Below are 24686 nucleotides of genomic sequence, written 5' to 3'. Positions count from 1 at the left end.
TTCTGCAAAGTGGAATTGCTAGGGATGCCAGTGATGGGTGGAGGTCTCTAGCCATTGCCTGAGTCTGGCTGCACCATTTTCTCATCAACTGCTTATTGAGCCTGTACCATCTGCGAGGCCCACTGCCGTGGAGATGTTTGCCAGCGGAGGATGCAACTCACACACCAGGGAAGAGCTTTAATTATACAAGGCAGGAAAGAGTAAAGGCCAAATGAGTGAATGCAATGAGTTATGAAGTTCCTTGAGCCAAGCAGGCTGGGGCTGCTCCAGGGACATCTTGGGGCAGAAATTTCACTCTAGCCTTGCAAAGACACAGCATTTTCAAGAGGGATAAGAATGAACAGGGAGGTTTTAACGGGGCCGACTCGGGGGTGGGAAAGAAAGCCAGTGCCTTCTCTGGTCCCTGGACACAGTTTCTCCTGACTTTCTATACATTCATGAAGCCTGCTGGCTGCTGTGGGCTGGTTTTCTCCAGCAGCCCCAGCCCTGGTGTGGGGGCGGCTCTTTCTCGTGGGTGGCCCTCGGCCAGTCTCATCCCCATCAGCGCCAGGAGGAGCTGGGGAGAAACTGGACACCAGCTGAGGTGCTGCCAGCAAGTGCTAGGCTGTTGGCAGCTTAGATGGTTTCTCTGAGGGGAGAAACTCCCAGCTGCTGAAGAGAAACTTCTTCATCCTTCTCTTCTGCACCCTTCCTGGAAAGGCGCTCTTTGACTCTGTTGAAGTGAAAAGACAAATGGGAAAATGACATGAAAAGGTGGAAGGAGGTGGTGAGAGGCAGGTGGTGTGAGCATAGCGGTCAAGGGTATGTTTGTGCCACATACAGGTGTGTCTCCGCTGTCCCAAAATCCCCAAAGAAGGCGACCCTTCTTCTAGACCTTGTGGGGACCTCAGCGGGTGCCCTCCCATTGTCCCCTCTGCTCTCTCCCTGAGGTCCACTGTTGGCAGGGGCTGGCCTGGCTGGTAAGAGCCAGGCCTTTTAATTTTTTTTTAATATTTATTTATTTATTTGGCTGTGTCCGGTCTTTTTAGTTGCGGCACGTGGGATCTTTAGTTGTGGCTTTTTAAAAACTTAATTAATTTTTTAAGGAGCGAGACTTTTTAAGGTTGTAGGGTCAAAGAATCTTTCAGGGAGGACCTGAGGCCAGACACACACCCCCTGTCCCCCAGCTGGCGAACGCAGGGTGCCAGGCTCAGCCTACTTGCTGCTGCTGGCCTGGCTCGCCTGTGGACCAGGGGCACCAGTGAGACCTCAAGGACTGGGCCTGGCCTGGTAGAGGTCAGCTGCCCAGGAGGCAGGGAGGGAGGAGTCAGGGGAGGAGAGGGCAGGGAGGTCCCCTGCAATAGCCTCCCAGTAGCCCGAGGGCCGCCCCCAGGGCTGCCTGTCTCTGATCAGGTCCAATGGCAGTTTCCTCTTTGACCCTCTAGTCTTTGAAATGATTCTGTTCTGGCCTCCTTCTGTTCATTTTATCCTCCTCTCGCACAGACTAGGAATTGTTTGTTTTTCTACCTAATTGTCTTAGTTTCCATCATCTTCCTGTCTTCACCATTCACATACCTTGCCAGGTTCTCCTGTCCAATTTCAGCTGGTTCCATTTTTAGAACTTTTTCAATGTTCAAAACATTTCGTCAGTGTTTTTTATCTTTACCTTTTCTGTTTCTGATCTTTTAAGTTCAACGGTTTAAGCCATTTTTTGTGTGCAATCGTCTTACCATAATCACAAAGAAATATTTTTCTTCTCATTCTACTGTCTTACATATCTGTTTTCTGCCCTTTAAGCCTCTGCATCTTCCTGACTTCTGTCCCTTGGGGTCATTCAGCTTATTGGTTTTATCTGAGTGCTTGCGGCAGGGGCTGAGCAGTGGGAGCCTCTCCCGCTGCCTGTTTTTCTCCCGTCTGTCTGATAGATTCCTCATCCCTTTGGAAGATGATTCTTAAAAACCCAGAGGCAGACATTCTCCAGATTCAACTGCCGCAATGGTTAGGCTTGCTCAGTGGCATTTCTTAAACGCATCAAATGAGCGAAGAGGACCAGAGCCAGCCTCTTGTGTGACCTAAAACCCATGGTCTTCCTTTCTTTTCTTTCCTTTTTTTTTGCCCTCGCTGCACAGCTTGCGGGATCTTAGTTCCTCGACCAGGGATTGAACCCCGGCCCTCAGCAGTGAAAGCACTGAGTCCTAACCACTGGACCACCAGGGAATTCCCCAGTGGTCTTCTATTCAGTACCTGAATGACAGTAAAATAAGCATTAAAAACATGCTTGGGTCGGCCACGCAACTGGTGCTCACTATGGGTGGGAGGGCAGCAGGAGGTCCCAGCTGACCAAGGGCCTGGTCTTTGGCCTTGGTGGAGAACAAGACCTCTGCTGAAAGGCTGACACCTATCCCTCTGCCCCTCACCTCTCCATGCCCCGCCGGCAGTGGGAGGGGCTCCATGCAAGGTCACTGGTTGGAACCGTGGAACTGTCTTGGGCTAGGCTGCCTCTCTTCTGGGTCTTCCTGCCACCTCACAGGCTTTGGGGAGCTTTGGCATCACCCAGATCCTTCCCTCACTTCTAGGCCGCAAGAGGTGCTGCCCTGTGTCTGGGAAACGGCCTAATGGAATTCTTGTAATTTTTTTCATCCCCTGGATTACCAAAGAAAACTTGTTCAATGTAGATAATTTGGAGGGAAAAAATTTACATATAAAGCAGCCAGGAAAAAAAAAATCACCTCTACTTTGAGTCGCCATTTTAACATATTTTTTTCTCTCTATCGAGTCTCTATTTCTTGACATAATTAGGAAAATATCATAAGTAATTATAATACACTGTTTAACAGCATATTGTAAACATTCCCTATGCCAGTAAAGACTCTTCATCAACATAACTTTTAAGTAATGCACAGTGTATCATAATTTATTTAAATTTTGGATATTTGGAGAGTTTACATTTTTTCTGGTACATTAATCAGGATGATGAATATCCTTGTAAGTAAACCTTGTCCATATTTCAGCTTATTTTTTTAGGGCAGAGTCCTGGAAACGTCATTGCTGCTTAGAAGAATGTGAAAATGTTTCCAACTCATGATCTGTAATGCCAGAGAACCTTCCAGAAAGTTCGCAGGAGTTTCCTCCTTGCTACTCACACATCTCCTGCATTAACTATGCATCGACGTTACTATGTTTGAAAGTGTTTCCTTAAATACTTAAAGCAGGACCTCTCCTGGTTTCAAGTGCATTTCTCTGATTAACTTCCGCTTGGCGTTTCCTCCTTTGTGAATGTTCTGTTCTTACATAAAAGGATTTTTTTTTTAAACAGGATTAGTGAACTGCTCCTTTGCTTTGTTGTTCCAACAAACTGGGGCATAAACCCAACTGGGTCACCGGGGTTGACCCCCAGATTACAGCAGGCCTTCAGACCATTCTGAAGAAACAGTATCTGGTCTTGTGATTAATGAAGGAGCTTGGGGATGAGTAACTTGGACCCTGGAAACAGGCATTTTCTTTTCATCTTAATCTTTAACATCCCAGGCCTGTGATGGACACTCACAATTATTTGATGAGATTAGAAATTGAGGAAAATGAGATGGGCTGAAGAGTTCTGAATTCTTATTGTTCAGAAGTCTGAAACTCCACTTGCCTGTCCCGTGAGAGCGGCTGTCTCTCACCTCCCTTCCCCAACATCACCGTTTCCCAAAAAACCAAGTCCGGTTGTTTCCATCTCATGGTTGGTTGCACAAGAAGTGTCAAGAAGAACCCTGGACAGGTCACTGAAGAAGCCCATGTACCAGCCAGTAATGTACCATGTGCCGGTCAAGTCTGAATCTCCTCTTGGAGGCAGCCTCTACCACCTTGTCTACATTGTTTATTGAAAATTACAGGTTCATGGTCTGTGTCTGGTTTACCAGGTTACATAGCCTGGTTTGGGCTGTGACTAATGGGATAGAAAAGACCCCTCAGCAAACTTGTGCTTGGCCTCCCTGAGATTGAGATACCTCACATCCATCCTGATGGCTTGTGATGCAGGGATAAATGGCATCCTGGAGGCTGTGAGGACCCTAGGAGTTACGTCTGGGTGCCCTGGCCCTTCCTGATGTTCGCCTGTATTTTATTCCTCCTGCTGTATTGTATCCTTTGCCTTTTGTTTTTTTTTAAGATTTTTTTTTTTTTTTTTTTGGCTGTGTTGGGTTTTCGTTGCTGCACATGGGCTTTCTCTGGTTGCAGCGAGCAGGGATTTCTTGTTGTGGTGGCTTCTCCTGTTGCGGAGCACAGGCTCTAGACACGAGGGCTTCAGTAGTTGCCTCACATGGGCTCAGTAGTTGTGGCTCAAGGCTTAGTTGCTCCATGGCATGTGGGATCTTCCCGGACCAGGGATGGAACCGTGTCCCCTGCGTTGGCAGGCAGATTCTTAACCACTGTGCTACCAGGGAAGTCCCAAGATTTTTTTTTTAATGTGGACCATTTTTAAAGTCTTTATTGAATTTGTTACAATACTGCTTCTGTTTTATGTTTTCGGTTTTTGGCTAGAGGCATGTGGGATCTTAGCTCCCTGACCAGGGATTGAACCCATATCCCCTGCATTGGAAGGTGAGGTCTTAACCACTGGATCACGAGGGAAGTCCCGCCTTTGTTGTATAAAAGCCTTAAACACGTGTGCTTTGTGGAGTCTTATTACTTCTTCCAATTATTAAGCCCTGTGTAATTTCTGGAGTCCTGAAAGTCAAAGAGCAAAGGACCTACTCCAGTCTGAAAGAGACAAGACAACTAAATGCCACTTGTGATTCTGAACCCGATCCTCTTGCTTTACAGGACGTTGTTGGGGAGGACTTGAATGAGGTCTGAGGATGAAATGGTATACATATAGCAACATTAACTTCCTGACTATGGTGGTTATATTGTGGTCATGCAGGAGAATATCCTTGGAGGAAATACACATGAATGTATCTGAAAGAGATTTCAACAACTTTCTCTGTATTGTTCAGAAAAAAATTTCTTTGGCAAGCCCTAGCACTCCTGTAAGTTTCAGATTACTTCAAATCACACACACACACATACACACACACATGTATACAATTTCATACAATTTAAAAAATAAATTATAGGGACTTCCCTGGTGGTCCGGTGGCTAAGACTGCAGGCTCCCAATGCAGGGGGGCCAGGTTCAATCCCTAGTCAGGGAACTAGATCCCACATGCCGCAACTAAGACTTGCCGCATGCCACAGCTAAGACCTGGCGCAGTCAAATAAATTAAAACAAAACAAACAAGCAAACAAAAAAACAATAAAAGCAATACAAAATATGGGATTACTTTGTCTAGCTTAAGAGAACTTACTGTATTGTGGACATCACAAGCCCTTCCTCACTCCTGGGAGGAAGGGACTCCTGACAGCAGACCCAAACGGCGGATCGTTGTGAGAAGGAGTGGCTTGTTGTCTACTGCTATAAACACTAAAATTATTTTTAGTAAATGGTCTCCAAAATTCTGTCGGTTCATATCCAATAACAACATGCTGTAGTTTTAAAATTAATTGTTCCTGGCAAGGTCAAAGGAAACTAAGTTACCTAAAACTAGAATTTCATTTGGCATTACTGAGATTTTTCTATAGCCGAGGTAAGCAAAATGTGATTTTAAAAATGCCCAGGGGACTTCCCTGGTGGCGCAGTGGTTAAGAATCCGCCTGCCAATGCAGGGGACACGGGTTCGATCCCTGGTCTGGGAAGATCCCACATGCCGCGGAGCAACTAAGTCCGTGGGCCACAACTACTGAGCCTGTACTCTAGAGCCCGTGAGCCACAACTACTGAAACCCATGTGCCTAGAGCCCGTGCTCTGTAACAAGAGAAGCCACTGCAATGAGAAGCCCATGCACCCCAATGAAGAGTAGCCCCCGCTCGCCACAACTACAGAAAGCCCACTCACAGCAACAAAGATCCAAGGCAGCCAAAAATAAATAAATAAATTAATTAATTAAAAAAAAAAGAATTCATGGAAAAAGTAAATCTTAACAACAACAAAAATGCCAAGGACTCTATAATGACTTATATGTGAAAAGAAACTAAAAAAGAGTTTATATATGTATATGCATAACTGATCTACTTTGCTGTACAGCAGAAAATAACACAACATTATAAATCAACTATACTCTAATAAAGCATTTTTAAAAAGATGCCCAGACCAGACCATTACAGAGGTACTTTCAGTCATATTAGGGGAGGGCACTTCTCCAATTTCTTTTTCACGTACTTGGGGCCCTCAGGCAACATGTCAGAACAGCTGCAAACAGGCTCCAGATTGGGTTATTGACTTCTGCAGATCAAGGATATATTCTTTGGCAAGTCCTGTAAATTCTGCTTCCAAAATCTATTTTGAATCTGTCCGTCTCTCTCCACCCTCATGGCCACCGCCTCCTCCTGGCCTCCATCCCAGCACCTGGGATACTTGGACCTACATCTGTTCTGTAGGATGAGTGCAGGTTAAGAGCAAAGGGAAGAGCATTCCAGGCAGAGAGAACAGACCTTGATGGTAGCCAGGTTGACCATGGGGAGGTGTGCAGGGACCAGATCCTGAGGGTTTTGTAAGATTTCAATTTTTATCGTCAATGCAAAAGAGAGCCAAGGAAGGCTTCCAAGGAGAGGAACGACACGATTCTACCTACATAATAAGCCTTTTGCACCAGTGCCTGTGTGGAGAATAAAGAGGAGAGGGATGGGGGAGGAGCTGAGGCTCCTGTAATTGTCCAGACAAGAGATGATGGAGGCCAGGAGGAGGCGGTGGCCACAAGGGCGTAGATGGACAGATTCAGAATATATTTTGGAAACAGAATTGACAGGATATGCCAAAGAATACATCCTTAATCTACAGAAGTCCAGCCTCTGTCCACAGTCCAGGTTAGACACAGGATGTTCATGGGGGGTTATTTATTTATTTTACAGATTGTGTGTGTGTGTGTGGGGGGGGTGTTGGTCACACTGCACAGCTTGTGGGATCTTAGTCCCTTGACCAGGGATTGAACCCCGGCCCTCAGCAGTGAAAGCACTGAGTCCTAACCACTGGACTACCAGGGAATTCCTGTGGGGGTTTATTTTTAAGGGATGCAAACACAGTCCACCCACCTGGGCCTCTGGGCACAGATGGGTTCAGCTGTGGGAATCAAGCTGGACTCAGAGAGGTCTCCCTGCACCCCAAAACTAAGGGTCTTCACTGAGCCCATGTTGCTGAGAAATGCTTCTAGAAGCTGGGTCAGTCCCCTCTGGCACTTATTTTAGAAACATTGTCAAGGACATTGCTCTCACTTTATGCAGTGACCTCCCTGAGGAGACCCATGAGAGAAACATCTTCTAGTGCTAGAAGCTTCCCTTTCTCCAAGGAACTGGTATTCTTAGTCCTCTCTGAAAAAAGTCATTAGTGGGGGGGGTCTCCCTTTCCGCTGCCAGGAAGCTCGGAGCCAAAATCATCACCCACCAGGCAACCACATGGGCTTGTCTTTGCTTCAAACTGGGGCACCTCCTCCTCCCGCAAAACATCGCCCCACTTTTCTGCCAGGTTTTGCTTCAAATCATGGTCTTCTTTTTCCTGGTCTAAAGCTTATTCTTATTTCCGTTTCACCACTCTCTGTGGAAAGCTAAGCCCTGTAGGTGAAGGCGAGCAGGATGCTGGTCTCTCCAGCTCTGCTGTCACCCACCACAACCACGTGTTAGCAGCAGCTGGGGCACCCAGAGTTGTCCCTTCCCCACAAAAATGCTCCTCACCTCCTCTCCATCGCCTCAATGGTCTCCACGAGGGGAAGGTTGCGGGTCTCAGGCAGGAAGCAGACGGCCAGCCCGGCCAGGATCGAGGTGGCCCCGAAGCCCATGGGCGGCAGGACGGCACTGAACTCCCCCAGCATGGTGACCAGGGGCGCTGCCAGGCCCCCAAGGCGGGCGCTGACCGAGGCGAAGCCCATCCCCATCTGTCTGGTGGAGGAGTGTGGCTGGGTCAGTGGCTGTGGCCTGGACCCCCAGAGGGCCAGGCGTGCCAGGTGCTGGGTCTCAGGGGCAGAGCAGGATGGAGAGAGGGTCCTGCTTCAGCAAGCGTGGCAGGCATCAGCCTGGAGCGAGGGGCTCCCAGTCTGGGGCAGGCGCACCTGTGCACCCCTCCCCCTCCTCCTGCGCCCACCTGATCTCCGTGGGGTACAGCTCTCCCGTGAACAGGTACACGCAGATGAAGGAGCTGGCCAGGCAGCCTTTGCCCAGCGCCGCCTGGGCCGTGCGCAGGGTCTGCATATCTGGGGGAGGGGGAGGCAGAGCTGCGGTGGGGGAACCCAGAACCCAAAAGGGGAGCTGGGAGGCAGAGAGGGCTAGGGGTGGAAGGGACTCGGGAGGGGACAGGATGGGGGAAGGAAGCGGAGGGTGAGACTCAGAGCCTGAAGAGGGAGGAAGGAGGCCAAGACACAGGTGGGGGTGGGGCGCACATCCTGGCAGGGGAGGATCGGGGTTTCCACCACCTGGGACCCAGAAGTCCCCTGCCCTTCTCTGGCCTCTGCCTCCTTCCTCCCTTTTTCCATCTGTCACCAATCGTGCTGGGGAGGCAGGACAAGCTGTAGAGTTAGGCCTGGGTTCAAATCCAGCTGGGTGACCTTGGTCACGGTAACTTAACCTCTCTGAGCCTCCCTGACCTCATCTGTAAAATGAGGGAAATACTTGCACCTGTTTCACGGGCTCCTCATAAGGTTGACATGGTGTTGTGAGTGCAAAGTGCTCAGTGTCATTGCAAGTTTGCTGTTACCATCATTATTTATCCACTCATCATGCCGTTGGTTATAAAGAGCAAAATTCCAATACATGAGCCCAACCTCGGGGCGATGGTCAAAGACACTGCGGCATGTCCTCTGGATTTGGTGGCAGCTCCACTGGCTGCACACTGGAATCAGGAGCGGAGACTTTATAAAACACCCACACCGGGGCTCTACCCTGTCTCCATTACATCAAAGCCTTTTGGGGATGGGCTTAAATTTGGGTATTTTTTAAAGGCCCCGCAGGAGAGTCTAATGTACAGCTAGAGTTGAAAAACAGTCAGGTGAAATATCAAATAGTACAAAAAATTAGGGTCATGAAACATTTGCACTAACGTGGAAGAGTAGATTTATGTTACAATATATAGTGAAAAAGAATACATTACATATATATAATATATGTATACACATATATAATCCTACTTATATTATTGTGTATATATTATACAATATCTCAATTATATCAAGTACAAAATCTATAATAGGAAAAAAGATTGGAAGAAACTATACCAAAATACCAATAGCAATAATCTATCCATTTTACTGGGGAGAAACTGAAGCCCAGAGAAATCAGAGCTGGGGTCACAGCTGGGCCCTCTGCTTAGCACACGCTCACGGCTCTGATATGCAACCCTGGCTTCTCGATGTGACCACTGGACAATTTTTTAAATACTGAGATGTGGGTCTTGGAGACTAATTGCACTGGCCTGGAGCCCATGAGCGCTGGACGTTTTCAAAGGTCTCCAGGTAGTGATTACAGCCAGCTTTGCAAACCACTGTTCAAGGACCAGCCGGCTGAGGTTCAGACCCTCGTGTTGGCACCTGGCCAGCTTCCAGGTGGACACACCAGCCAGCTCTCTGCCTCTCCAGCTGTTCTTACGCATCTTAATCTCCCTGACAAGACAGTATGTGCTCTGAGGGAGAAGACGCATGTCCTTAATATGAGGGTGAGTCAGAAATTATCTGCACTCTGGCCGTAGAAATTTTACAGCCAGAATTTGGATAATTTCTGACTCACCCTTGTAGATTCTCCACTGTGATACTGTTACTAGGTCCTAAGCGCTTAATAAAAACTCTACTAGTCGACAGTCACTTTCTTTCCAGATCCAGAAGATTATCCCTCAACCTTGTTCCCTTGTGTCTCTTGCCTACCAGACCCCACCCCCCAGAGGCTCCCAGGCAGTAAAGGCAGAAGCAGATGGCTTACCTTCTGGCACAAACATGTTTGAGATCACCATGAGCCCGGCCAAGATGAGGAAGGCGGCCACGGTGGCCCGGCGGCCCACGTAAATCATGGTGGTGGTGGCTGCCAGCATGGCCGGGATGTCTATGACCCCGAACAGGACCTGAACCAGGTATACGCTGAGCCCAAACTTCTGCAGGTCCATGGCCAGGCCGTAGTAACTCAGGGAGTTGGAGAACCTAGAGGAGGGGGCCCAACAGTTCTGCTTCACTGCAGGGCTCAGTGCTCTGGACCTGGGGAGGGCACCCCAGGATGAATGACACAAGACTCCTCTCTCCCGGAGTGAAAAATCCCCTGACTTTGCGGGACACCCCCTCCTGGTCTCCTAAGTCTCTGACTTTGGCCTTGGAACCCAGGACCCTCCATCCGCATCCTTTCCCAACCACCCTGAGTCCAGTCCGTGGGCTGTGCAAAGCATGTTTTTCTTTGTTAGCATAACTCCAGCTCCACCACCTCCATCCTTCAGTGGCTGATCTGGGCATCACATCAAGAGTTGGAGGGAGGGAATTCCTGGTGGTCCAGGGGTTAGGACTCAGTGCTCTCACTGCCATAGCCCGGGTTCAGCCTCTGGTCGGGGAACTAAGATCCCGAGGTTTATGGTCAAACTGACTGCACAGTCCTGGAGTTCCCACACTTGGGGGGTGGTCTCCACAGAAATTTACAAGGTCCCTGATGCAGTCTCTCAAAGGGATATTTGTACACCCATGTTCATAGCGGCATCATTCACGATAGTCAAAATGTGGAAGCAAGCCAGGTGTCTATCGACAGATGAATGGGTCAACAGCATGTGATCTATACAGGCAATTACTCAGCCTGAAAAAGGAAGAAATGCTGACCAGGCTACAGCACAGATGGACCTTGAGGACATCATACTAAGTGAGATAAGCCAGTCACAAAAAGATAAGTACTGTATGATTCCACTTCTGGGAGGTCCCTGGAATAGTCAGGTTCAGAGACATAGAAGGTAGAATGCTGGTTGCCAGAGGCTAGGGGGAGACGGGGATGGAGAGATATTGTTTAATGGGTACAGAGTTTCAGTTTTACAAGATGAAAGGAGTTCTGCTGATGGTTGCACAGCAATATTGTAGACACTTAACCCTGCTGAACTGCACAGTTACAAATGGTTAAGTTGCTAAGTTTGTCATGTGTATTTTAGCACCCTTTATACAAGTGAAACAAAAGAAAACAAAAAAAGGTCCCTGAGGAAGGGGGAGCCCCACCCCTGGCCCCAGGCCTTGTTTCTCTGCAGGACATGTGGGCACAGACCTAGGAAAGTAGCGGGAGGGGAAATGGAAAAATAAGATGTGGCAGCGGGGCTTCCTAGGTGGCGCAGTGGCTGAGAATCCGCCTGCCAATGCAGGGGACACAGGTTCGATCTCTGCTCCGGGAAGATCCCACATGCTGCGGAGCAACTAAGCCCGTGCACCACCAGAGCCTGCGCTCTAGAGCCCGTGAGCCACAACTATTGAGCCCATGTGCTGCAACTACTTAAGCCCATGCGCCTAGAGCCCATGCTCCGCAAGAAGAGAAGCCACAGCAACGAGGAGCCCACGCACCACAACAAACAAGTAGCCCCCACTCACCACAACTAAAGAAAGCCCGTGCACAGCAAAAAAAAAAAAAAAGACCCAACACAGCCAATAAAATAAATAAATAAATAAATTTTAAAAAAAAGAAAAAGAAAAAAAAAATGATGTGGCAGCGGGCTCTCTCCTAGCAGCACCCAGCATCTGTCCCCAAATCACTTACAGAGAAACTCCCACCATCCCTCCCAGCCATCCCCAGCTGGGTGAGTCAGTGGAGATGGAGAAAAAGAGAAGATACTTCTGGAAAAGGTGACAGTAATTCTCGTTGGCCCTAGCCAGGCCTGAGGGTGTCAAGGGAAAATCCAGGTCTGATTTCACCACTCCAGCTCTTCCCAGGTGGAGGTGAGAGGCAAGGCCCCCAACACATTATTCTGAACGACTCGGGTAAAACATCTCGTGGCCCTTAACACTGCAGGGGAGGCAGTGTGACGTGGACATCATGGTCACTGCACGGACTGTCTTCTCTCGTCCTCCTCTCTGGAGCCCGAGAGCCACAATCACTGAGCCCCCGCGCCACAACTACTGAAGCTCGAGTGCCCGGAGCCCGTGCTCCACAACAAGAGAAGCCATCGCACTGAGAAGCCCGCACATCTCAGGGAAGAGTATTCACTGCAACTAGAGAAAGTCTGTGTGCAGCAATGAAGACCCAAAAATAAATAAATAAATAAATAAATAAATAAATAAATAAATAAATATTTTTTTAGAAGAAAAGAAAAAAAAAAGACTTCTGTTATTTCAGCCAGGGATCGTGGATGGAGCCTGTCTGTCTAGCAGCTTATCATCTCTCTCCACCTCAAAACAAAAAAGTTTCCTTTTTCCTACGTGTCCCATTTTCATCTCTAGGTAAGACTGAGTTTCCAAAGGTCAGGAAGAGAAAGTCCCATCCCTACTCAGTTATGTTAAACCAGTATAGTCCCCAATAAGCCAAAAAAGATATTTTTTTCCTCATGGCTCCTGGGACCACTGTGTCCTGCATCACTAAAGAAGAAACCTAGAAAAATCCTGTCCGGGCCACATAGAGCTGTGATGTTGACAGGAAGATGAGACTCTGAAAATAAAGACAAAATTCTCACTTGCTTCCTAGTGCTCTTATCACTTAGGAAATTACAAGAGTTCTAGGAACTCTGTGCCAGAAACCGGGGACAGAAACCTCTATGTATATACTTTCCATTATCTCACACCATGTAAGGCGACAACTTAGTCACAGGTCCCTGGGATTAGGACAGGGATCAGTACTACTCACTGAATATCTGTGTCTATTTCTCCATATATCTGCATACAGTATATATATATGAATGTAATTTGCAGAATTACATATTTCCATATACATGTATACAGAACATATACATACGTATATATCCTGGAATTATATACGTACATATATGTGTTTGAGATATGTTTTTTGTTGGATATTGTTTTTATTATTTGGGAATAAATTTATATTCATAGAAAAGTTGAAAATATAGATTAGGACATCTTTGGGGGACTGTTATTCTGCCTACTACAAGTATTGGGTTGGCCAAAAATTTCGTTCAGGGTTTTCCATAATATCTCATGGATGGAAAATCCTGAATGAACTTTTTGGCTAACCCATAGTCTATTCCTACAGTGGAATGCTATACAACAAGAAGAAACTGAATTATATATTACAAGATGAATGCATCTCACAAACAAAATATTGAACAAGAGAAACTAGTTACAAAGCAGTACAACCTGTGTGATTAAATTTATATAAAGGTAAAAAAATAGCCTACACTCATCTACTAGAATAGTGATTAGTGGCACTTCTCTGGCGGTCCAGTGGTTAAAAACTCCTCGCTCCCAATGCAGGGGCACAGGTTCGATCCCTGGTCGGGGAACTATGATCCCGCATGCCTCACGGCACAGCCAAAAAACAAACAACAAACTAACAAACAAACAAAACAACTTCAGGGGACTGCCCTGGTGGTCCAGTGGGTAGAATTCTGCACTCCCAATGCAAGGGGCCCGGGTTTGATCCCTGGTCAGGGAACTAGATCCCACGTGCAACAACTATAAGCTCGCCTGCAGAAACAAAGATCCCTTGTGCCAGAACTGAGACCGAGCGCAGCCTAAATAAATAAATAAATAAATATTAAAACAAACAAACAAACAAACAAAAAACCTCGGGGAAGGTGGTGACTAGACGGGAACACCAGGGTGTTCCTGGGGGCTGATTATGCTCTGCTTTTTGCTCTGGGTGCTGGTGAACAGGTGTCTACCGTTGGTGAAATTTTGTCAAGCTGAACATTGGGCATTTCTACATGTATGTTATACTTCAATAAAAAGTCTACATGGTAGGCAGAATTCTAAGATGATCCCTCAGATTCCCTGCCCCTGGGGTACCTTCTCCCAGTTATTCAAACACTAATCTAGATGTTGCTATGAAAGGATTTTGCAGATATAAGTAAGGTCCCAAATACACTGACTTTAGGAGAGATTTTTCCAAAGAAGACATACAGATGGCCAAAAGGCCCATGAAAAGATCCTCAACATCAGTAATTATTAGAGAAATGCAACATGAGTGGATTCATGTAACATTATAAAGATATTTACAGACAGGATAGGAACCCATTTTTGTGTGCATGTCTCGTATGTACAAAGGTCTGAAAGGATAAAACTCGTGCTTGCTGTTGGGAGATAGGAGGGAGAGTTGATTGGGAGGAACATTTATTTTTATCTTACACGGTGATAACAGGTGACACATCTCGAAGTTACTGCATGTCAGGCACTGCTCTGTCTGCTTTACATACATTAACTCTTCTAATCTTCACAATAGCCCTGTGTGATAGGTACTATTATGATAACCATGTTACAGATGAATGAGGAACAGAGAGGTTAAGTAACTTGCCCAAGATCACACAGCCAGTAATTGGCAGAGCTGATTCAAACCCGAGCAATCAGTTTCCAGAGTCCTGTCTCTTAAGTAATACACTACACTGCCTATATGTTTCTGAATTGCTTGGAAAAAAAAATTTTTTTTGGCTGCACTGCACAGCATGCAGGATTTTAGTTCCCCGACCAGGGATCGAACCCGTGCTCCCTGCAGTGGAAGTTCAGGGACAGCCAGGGAAGTCCTGAAAAAAGTTTTTTTTTAATTGTTTTACATAATATGTTTTTGTAATTTAAGGAAAAAAGCCAGTAAAGAAAAAAACAGTTAATGGAAGGCATTTACAATAGGAGTTTGTTATAGTTTGTGAAAGTCTACCACTTCTAACACTTCCTCTTCCTCCCAAGAGCCCTTTTTGAACTCTAGGAATCCCCACCCCCCACCCCCAGACACACGTGGGAGGTGGGGGAGCACAGTTTTCTGGGCACTGTTGGTAAGTCCCCGTGTGTGAGAACCCGAGTCCCCAGGGATGGACCCCACCGGGGAATCTCCCCACCTGCTGACTAAGACCCCCAACCCAGTGACCCGGTCCCTATGCTGCTGACATGGGCCCAGTTTACTCTTTCCAGAAGGATACAAGAGGGACTTTTAACCCTGGAGTTTGGCATGCATGATGTCTCTCTTCCCAGCAGGAAGGGGACAGTGAAGAAGGAGCTCACTGGCCAAGAGAAAGCTGTCCCTTCCCTGGACTTGTGTTCTGAGGAGACCTCTGGCTGCCCAGGGCCAGGACTGCCCCACCGGCCGCACTGTTGGGGCAGAAGCCCTCTGAGCGCTCAGTGCAGGGGACTATCTCACATTCTAAGCACACAAGGGACACAGCCCCAAACTCAAACCAAAGAACAGAATCTTTACCCAAGAGCTTTCCCAGGGCCAGATGTGGGCTTACATGCCTTAGCTTTTAATCCTCACAGGGACCTTAGGGGCAGGTGCATAAATAGGAAACTGAAGCACAAGAGGCCAGTTGACGTGCTCCAGGTCACCTGGGACATCTGGTCTACCCGAACCCAGCTGGTTGACCACTGAAGAGAGTGCCGGGTTTGCTCCAGAGAGCAGACCATTCATAGCCTGCATTTCTTACTTCACAAATACCAACCCTATTATTTAACTGTCCAGGACATCTTGTCTAGCGAAATTAAAACGGTTGTCTTTTGGGAATTCCCTGGCTGTCCAGTGGTTAGGGCTCGGTGCTTTCACTTCCGCTACCTGGGTTCAATCCCTGGTTGGGGAACTAAGATCCTGCAAGCCACATAGTGTGGGAAAAAAAAAAAAAAGTTTTTTTTTTTTAATCAGCCTCCTTAGGATTTGCCAGTTTCCAGTCTGTGCCACTGGGTATGGGATGCCTTTGTGTTTTTATCCATTTCCCATCTTAATGCTGTTAGGAATTCCTTTCTGCTCACCTGGCAAACTCTATTAACCACATGAAAGCCCACCTGAATGCTGTCTCCTTGCGTGAAGCCTGCAGTAGCCCCAACCAGGAAGACAGCTATTGGAACATTTGTCATACCTCACGGAATTACTGTTTCCCTCTCTGTCCTCTTTTGGACCCACGAGTGTTTTTCTATAGTGGGACACTTTCCAAAATCCCCTGGAGAGCCCCAAGGGCACATCAGAATGTGACAAGGTGCATTTTAGAAAAGTTGCCTGGGTGATTCCAATAGGTGCTCCCACCCAGGTGAGACCCATTCCCAGATGTGGGGTCCCTAGGTCAGCAGGGATGTCTCATGCATGACCATGTCTCAGCACTCAGCAGGGGGCCAGAGGACCCTGGATGCTCAGAAGACACTGGAGAAAGCGTGTGGAACAGGATTGAATTCACAAGGCCCTTCTGCTTGTTGCATTAAGCGTATTTAAGAGTTTGTCAGTGGGGACACTGGCGTGTCCTTGCCTTGGGTCAAAGTCGTGGGCATGAGCCCATCACCTACCAGACCACCATGAGACAGCACGTGACCTTACGGATGGCCGGGGTTTGGAAGAGGTCCAAGACCGAGTTGGAGGGGCGAACAGTTGCAAACTCACTCTGGATGTAGGAACTCACCACCTGGGCAAGGAAAGTCTGATCAGCGGAAGGGCAGGATCTGGAATCCTATTCCCCTGCTGGGTATCCCTTCATCTGTGGTGAGGTGGGCCACGCTCGAGAGCCCTGGCAGAATGGTTGACCCTGGTCTCCTCCCCATCCTGGGGCTGATGGTCCTCAACAGGCTGTTTCCAGGGCTTTGAGATGAAGCAGAGGCTCCAGCGTGAGTCCTGAGGCTCCTGGGCTGTCCACTGATTACGCTGAAATAATCCGCGGGACCCTCAGGCCCATCGACTCTGAGACAGTCTCAGCCAGTGGTTCAGAGCAGGGTTCCCAGTGGTTCTGACACTTCCTGCTGTGTGTTCTTAGGCAAATTACCCAAGTTATTGTTTCCCTGTCTGTCCCATTCTGGACCCACAGTGTTGGGTAACTTGATAACCCAAACTTCAATTTCCTCATTAGCAAAAGTGAGGCATTAAATGAAATTGTGGGGACTTCCCTCATGGTGCAGCAGTTAAGACTCTGAGCTCCCAATGCAAGGGGCCTAGGTTTGATCCCTGGTCAGGGAACTACATCCCACATGCGTGCTGCAACTAAGAGTTTAGATGCCACAACTAAGGAGCCGGCAAGCTGCAGCTTAGAAGCCCGTGAGCCGCAACTAAGACCTGGTATGACCAAATAAATAAACTAAATATTTTTTTAAAAATGCAATTGTGTACATCAAGGCCTTAGCATCGTGCCTAGTGAGCGGCTCAATAAATGTACTTATTTATAATAAATGGTACTTTTATTATTTATTCTTTGATAATTTCATCTTGTGAGTTTTATTTTATTAAAATTTTGGCTGAATGTGAATGGGTTATTTCCCCATTGCACAAATGGATAGACTGATGAACAAAGCTGTTAAGTTATTTACCCCAGATCACATTCAGTGGTTAAACATCTTCACACTGGAACTCTTCTTCTCTGTTTATTCCCAGCCTGTTCACCTGGATGGTGGGTGAGTCCTGGGAAGCCACCAAAATCCTAGCACATCTTGAGGCCTCCAGCAAGGCTGAAAACTATTACTACCCTAACTTGCACCCGTCCCGCCTACCTCCTTGGTCAGCCTTTCCCCTTCCTCCTTTCTCCCGTTCATGGCAGCCACCTTCCGCAGGTTCTGCAGAGCTAGCTGGGACTTCCCGTGAAGGAGGAGCCATCGGGACGACTCTGGCAGCCACCTGGGACCAAGAGAAGGGTGAAGAGTGACCCAGGACTGTGTGGGGGTCATGCTGTTCCCCAAGCCCAGGTACACCCTCATTCACCTTTCAGACGCTAGGAAAGGTGAAATGCCTGCTGTCGGCAGAATCGGGAAGACGGGGGACACATGCCTTCCCTTTTCTGTAGCACATCCTCTCCGGAGGATACTTAGAGATGATGTGGGACTTTGGATTTCCACAAGTCTGGTTTTGAACCTGGTTCTGACTTCAGTATGTGGCTTTGGGGCTTTCTTTTTTTTTTGCTTTTTTGTTTGGTTTGGTTTTTTAGTTACTTTTCTTTTTATTTTAAATTTTCATTGGAGTATAGTTGATTTACAAGGTTGTGCTACTTTCTGCTGTACAGCAAAGTGACTCAGTCATACATATACGTATATCCTCTCTTTATTAGATTCCTTTCCCATTTAGGACATTACAGAGTATTGAGTAGCGTCCCTGTTAGTTATCTATTTTATATGTATTAGTGTGTATATGTCAATCCCAATCTCCCCCAGTCTGTGGCTCTGAATAAGTCATGGGCCCACCGTGGGCTGTGCCTCAGCTCCCCTCCTATAAAATGCCCAGGGGTTGTTGGGCGGCGCAAAGGAGTTGATGAAGGCAAAGGACTCGGCCTGTTCTGGAGCCCCGCCTTAACGTAAGGGATTCTATCAGAGCCTCCCCTCAGCCATGCATAGTACTCGTGAGCCCGTGTCCCCACTCCTTCTTGTCCCCACCCCATCCAGCAAATCCCAGTCAATGTGCACCCCAAGCCTCCCACAGGGACAGAGGAGAGCCCGGCCACACAGGTGCACCCTCCTCCACCCCTTTCTGCTCAGGACGTACCAAGAGTAGAAGAAAAAAATGAGGAAGGGAACAGAGACGGCAAACTGCAGCCACCGCCAGGGGCGGATCAGGTATGCCACTCCGGCCAGGATGAGCTGACCCAAGGTGAAGGAGTACCCCAGCAGGACCCCCGCCACGGTCCGGCCCCGAGTGGGCATCCACTCCACCACTGCAGAGAAAACCATGACTGTCTCAGTGGGACTCATCCCCCGCGTGGTTGTTTAATTCATCCCCCGCCCTCTTAATGACTCCCTGGCCAATGAAAATCATTGCGGAGATCCACTGAACACAGGTAAAGGCGCCCCGACCTCAACCCTCACCCTCAGGTAAACGCCACGTGGACCAAAGAACTAAAGGTAAACGATAAAACCACAACACTATTAGAAGAAATCACGGTAGGTTTTTTTTTTTCAATCTTAGAGTCAGGAAAGGCTTTTCCAAGAATGTCACAAAACCCAGAAGCAATAAAAGGAAAGACTGACAAATTTGACTTCATACAAATAAGAAGTGTCTGCATTAAAAAAAAAAAAAAAAAAAAAAAAAAAACCACTGTAAGCAGAGTCATAACATCAGCAAAAAAAAAGACAGAAAAAAATTGCAACTCAAATAACAGTCAAAGAGTGAATTTCCCTAATTTTGGAAAAATTGTCACACATCAATAGGAAAACAACTAATAAGCCAAAAGAAAAACGGGCAAAAGATATGACCAGTTGGTAGAAAAGGGAATATAATGGCTTGTAATTATATGATTTTTTGCAAATAGCAAAACTTCTAAACAGCCCAAATGTCGGTCCACGGGGGACTGGTTAAATAAAGCGTGGCACACATACAAAGCAACCAAAATAAACTGAGAGGATGATTCCTTCCAGCGAGCAGTCAGCTCGTGCGTCCAGTCCATCAGCAAATCCTTTTGCTTCTACCTGCAGAATCGAACCAGAATCTGAGCCCTTCCTGCCTCCTCCTGGGCTACCCCCCGCCCACTTTTGCCAGGTGACCAGATGAGCCTCAAGCCTCGGGACCAGCCATCCTGCTCCTGCGCTTGAGCCGCCTGGCCACCAGAGGGATCCTGACAAATGCCCAGTGAGACCAGGTCGGGCCTCGCCTCAGCTCGGGGCCGTCCAGAGGCTCCCATCTCACTCACAGTCAAAGCCGACGTCCTGAATGACCAGCAGTCCTAAGGGTCTGGCCCCCCATTGCCCTGACTTCTCTGTCACCCACCCGGCCCTGCTCCGGTCACAAGGACCTCCTTGCTCTCGAGCCCACTAGACACATTCCCCCCTCAGGGCCTTTGTCTGGAATCCTCGCCCCCCCGCAGCCACAGGGCCCCTCCCTCACCCCCCTCAAGCTTTGCTCAAAGTGACCCCTTCTCAGCAAGGCCCGTCCCTGAGCCAACAAAACTGCCCATTCTCCCCTCCCCGGGCCCCCCACCCCCACCCCCCGCACTCATTCCCTTTCCAGCTTTAGTTTTCCTCTGTAGCACTTATCACTTCTAACACACTACACAACTCGCTTACTTGTGTTGTTCATCTCTCTTTCTGCAGGAGAACCTGGACTCCACGGGGCAGGAACTGCTTGTTCACTGCTACCTCTCCCAGACCTAGGAGTGTGTGTGTGTGTGTGTGTGTGTGTGTGTAGGGGGATGTATATATGCGTGTGTGTGTCTGTGTGTGGAGGTGTGTGTATATCGGTGTGTGTGGAGTGTGTGTTGTGGTTAGGAGTGTGTGTGTGTGTGTGTGTGTGTGTAGGAGGATGTATATATGCATGTGTGTGTGTGTGTGTGTGTGTGTGTGTAGGCTTGAGTGTTACAGAGGTGATTCTAGCGGGAGATGGACCTTGGACAACTGTTCCTGCCTTCAGATTCCACGAGCCATGGCTGGACACCCACCCGGAAGGATGAGGTGAGTGCGCTGGGATTTGCTGAGATCCCACCATGAGCTCAATGCCCTTTGATGTCCTGACATGGGGGGGGGGCCTGTGTGCTGGCCTGGTGTATCCTGGTTCTCTGGTCCCAAGATTCCCTGCTACCCGGGGATAAAAGACCCATTCCGTCTTTGGCATCAGAGTGCGATCCCTCGGGTCCTCCCTGAGGCCTGGTGGTGTCCTCAAGAGCAAACCAAGCAATTAGAGGGACACCCAGGCAGGTGGCTGGCCTGTGTCCAGGGTGGGCTTCTCTGCCCACTGCGCTCTCTGCCAGAGCCACCTGGGAGCTGCCTGGAACCAGCCCGGAGTGAGGACTGACCCCGTCCCCTTGGGGGTGGGGACATTCCCACCTGGAGCCCAGGAGGCCAGGCCTCCACGTGGCACCAAGGGGAAACCCCGCCCCTTTGAAGCCACATCTTCTCAGGGCGCCTGCCGCCCCGGGGACCACTGTGTCTCATCTCACTTCCGTGGCCCCACACTGAGCCCCACGCTGAGCCTGGCACCCAGTAGGTCCTTAGTAAGTGGTTATTCCTGACCAACTCGCACAGGAAGTGAACCCAGCCCTCTCAGCTTGCAGGCGGGCAAATCGCCACCTAGGTCCACGGCTCGCTGCTGGCAGGGCCACCGCAGAGAGCCCAGGTGTCCCGAGAACCCTGGGGGGGGACCGTGAGTTGAGGTCACCGGATGAGAATCCCAACACAACAAGACAGGAAAGACAGCCAACGGTGCAGCTGCCATCCCCACCGCCCACAAGCCCCTCCCCTCCAGGTCCCCCCTTGGCTGGACTCACCCAGAGAGAGGGAGTTTAGGATGATGCCAGAGAAGGCCATGCCCATCAGGAACCGGAAGAAGCAGTAGGCGCCGAAGGAGCCGAAGTACGCCGTGGCCGCCCCCGAAACTGCCAGCTGCAGGTACGACCAGACCAGGGGGCTCTTGCGGCCCAGCCTGAGCCCGGCCATGGGCACAGGGTTAGGGTTCCAAGGTGGCAGTAGCATCCCCCACGGGGGGTGTGGGGGGAGGATAAGAAGAAGCTACCCCCCCCCCCCCCGCCCCAGACCCCACACCATCCGAAAGCCACTCCCTGGGACCCAGGCACTGGCAGAGGCCAGGGAGGGAGAAGCCTGGTGTGGAAGGAAAGTGGGAATGAAGAGATGTATTCCCTCCTTTGTTCTTTCACTCAAGGAGTATTTCTGGCTCCCTACCAAGCCCCCGCTCTCCCTGGGTTGGAGAAAGGCAGAGACTCTGCAAAGGCCTGGAGGCAGGTGCATTCGTTTGTGAGCGGGTCCCCTGAGTGATTTTCTGGCCACGGGGAGGCCTTGAACCAGAACTCATGGCGGGGAGGCCAGGGTAGGGCGCGGCTTGTTGCACCACAGAGGGGTCCAAGGTCAGGGTCGCAGGGCCTTGGCATTGCCCCATTTGTAAGTGAGGGTCCAGGGCCAGAGCCCCAGCTCGGCCAGGTGGACAACATTTCTCCTCCACACACCTCATGATACACTCCCTCCCTCCCTCCCCTCCTTCCTCCCTCCCTCTCTTCCTTCCTTCTGTTACACAGATGTTCATTGATCACCTCTAAGTGGCAGCCCTGAGCTGGGGGCTGGTAAAAAACAAGACACTAAGAATAAGATATAGGCTGATGCACGGAAAGACCGGACATGTCTTGACACAGGGCCACCAGGGCTTTGATGGGCTACCTACAAGGGGCCTGAGGCATGCAGCACACTCCAGGGTGTGGGATCTGCCATCCAGGAGGGCCCTCAGAACCTGAACAGTGAGAGGAGGGGCTGCAGGAGGGGAGAGGAGAGGGGGAGAGAGGAGGGGACGAGGAGCAGGGAAGGAGGGGACAGAGAGGATGGAGGAGGCAAGGGAGCCGACCCCATCAGAACCACGGTGTGTGCTGTTTCCGGGAGGCTCTCTAGCTTCAGGGGCCCTTACGGTGGGCTGTGGCTCACCACACAGTGGGATGCAGCCTGGATGTAGGGAGGACAGGAAAGCGCTTTCTGAAGGAATGTGCAGAGGCCACGAATGAGGTGAAAGCCAGACATGGGGTATGCCAGCATTTGTATAAAAAAGGGGGACAGAGCATAGGCACCCGTTCACTTGGATTGTATAAAATCATAAAATATCTCTGTAAGATACATAGAAACTAGGCTGCCTCTAGAAATTACTGGAGTGCGGGGCAGAGAGGAGAACGCTTCCCTGCATACCTGCTTGTACCTTCTGGAATTTTGAACCATGTGAATGTATTACATATTTTAAAATACATAACCTTTAACAGAGAAAAGTTAATGAAGAGGCTCGGGAGGCTGGGACTCTCGTCCCCAAAGGCTCACCTGTCCGCGAGGCTGCCAAACACAGCGGCGCCCACCAGCACCCCAGCCATGTAGATGGACTGAGCCAGGTCCCGGAGGGTGCGGGCCTCACACACCAGATCCCACTGTTGGGGAGGGAGGGACGCTCCAGCCTCGGCCTCGGGCGGCAGCCCCCCACCCCACTCCCCCAGCACCCCCTGACCTCCATCACGAGGGTGGATGGGAAAACACTGCGGTCGTAGACCCAGCCGTCCTTGCAGCCCTCCGTGGCCGCCCCATGGACAGAGGCATTGGGGCTCAGGAGGGCCCACTGAGGCTGTGTGAAGCGCCGGCAAGGCTCGGGAGCCCCGAGTCGGTCCAGGGGTATGGTGACTCTCAGCCAGGCCCCCAAGCCGTTGACGGCGGCTGCAGTGTGGTTGGTGGGGCTTTGGCAGTGGTGGAGGGGCACGGCGGCCGTGAAGTTCTGCAGGAAGTTGTGGCAGGCCAGCAGGCTGCAGGGAAGTAGCAGCAGGGCGGTGTAGACCAGCTGGAAGCGACCCACGCCGCCCAGGGCATCCAGCAGGTCTGTGAAGGCCATGGCCGTGGGCCTGACCTGAGGCCCAGCCGGTGGGGCCTTATGTAAAGGGGCTGGGATGGGGCCCTGGGAGGTGGAGGAACAGGCTGGGGTTAGGACCGCTGATGCCTCGTGTCCGGCAACTCAGAGGGGTCCGGTTACACCTCACAGGAGGCCTCAGGCGTCCCCATGTCTGCAGGGCTCCCCCTCCTGCCAGGCCCCTTCTCCTCATTTCTCCCAGTCTCTGACCTCCTCAGCCCACTGCAGGCCCAGCCCTCTGCCCACAGCCCTCATGAGGTGGGGGGGACCCCAGCAGTAAATGCAGCACATCATCAACCCCCTTTTCTCTGGAGGCCACTGTGAGGCATCTTCAGGACCCCAATTCCAGGGCACTTCCCTGGCGGTCCAGAGGTTAAGACTCTGTGCTTCTAACGTGGGGGACATGGGTTTGATCCTTGGTTGGAGAGCTAGGATCCCACATGCCTCATGGTGCGGCCAAAAAAACAAAAAAAGAGCCCGATTCCAGCCTCAGCATACGGGACCCAGCCCTGTCACTGGGCTCTCTTGAGGCCAGAGCCTTCAATGCTTGGGGGTCATGTAAGGGGGTGACAGCGATTACAGCTGCTCGCCTCTCCCCCACTTCCCTGGAAATCAGGGGCTGCACAGGAGACACGCGGAAAAAAGTCTTTTAAAAATGCCCAAGGACTTCCTTGGTAGCACAGTGGTTAAGAATCTGCCTGCCAACGCAGGGGACACGGGTTCAATCCCTGGCCCAGGAAGATCCCACGTGCCGTGGAGCAACTAAGCCTGTGTGCCACAACTGCTGAGCCTGCACTCTAGAGCCACAACTAATGAGCCCACGTGCTGCAACCACTGAAGCCCACGCACCTAGAGCCCGTGCTCTGCAACAAGAGAAGCCACTGCAACGAAGAGCCCACACGCCGCAATGAAGAGTAGCCCCCACTCGCCACAACTACAGCAATGAAGACCCAATGCAGCCAATAAAGAAAAACAAATTTATTTTTTAAAAATGCCCCAAATAATAGTGCAACCAAGAGGAAGCCCTGCTCTGCCTCCACCCCAGGTGCTCTCAGGCTGGGGGTGTGGGAGGGGGCAGGGCCTCTGCTCGTTTGGACCCACCGTGTTCCAACTTCTCATCAAGGGAAGCCCAATACACAGAACTAAGAGGGTGGGGCCCAGTGCACCGGCTGCCACCCCTCCACCTGGCCCCTCTCACAAACCAGCCCAGGGTTCCAGGAAGGATGCGCCATTGCCCTAACTGATGAGGATGCTGAGGCCAGCAGGACCTGGCCCAGGGACGCCCAAAG

At 49.9% G+C, this 24686-nt stretch overlaps 1 protein-coding gene across 1 annotated transcript; it reads right to left on the bottom strand.

Moving 5' to 3' along the window:
• Window positions 1–615: 615 nt before the first annotated feature.
• LOC130847863 (solute carrier family 22 member 20) lies at window positions 616–23382 on the bottom strand. Its single transcript, XM_057725519.1, has 10 exons — window positions 23008–23382; window positions 22827–22930; window positions 21287–21441; window positions 18577–18745; window positions 17595–17718; window positions 16407–16522; window positions 9955–10169; window positions 8132–8240; window positions 7726–7929; window positions 616–712 (listed from the first exon to the last, which is right to left on the bottom strand). The coding sequence occupies exons 1-10, from the start codon at window positions 23380–23382 to the stop codon at window positions 616–618; spliced, it is 1668 nt and encodes a 555-aa protein (XP_057581502.1).
• Between the last annotated feature and the right edge of the window lie 1304 nt (window positions 23383–24686).

The sequence above is a fragment of the Hippopotamus amphibius genome, chromosome 3 (genome assembly GCF_030028045.1).
Source record: "Hippopotamus amphibius kiboko isolate mHipAmp2 chromosome 3, mHipAmp2.hap2, whole genome shotgun sequence".
Lineage (NCBI taxonomy): Eukaryota > Metazoa > Chordata > Mammalia > Artiodactyla > Hippopotamidae > Hippopotamus > Hippopotamus amphibius.
The sequence above is the reverse complement of the archived record's forward strand: the minus strand, read 5'-3'. Positions and strand labels throughout refer to the sequence as shown.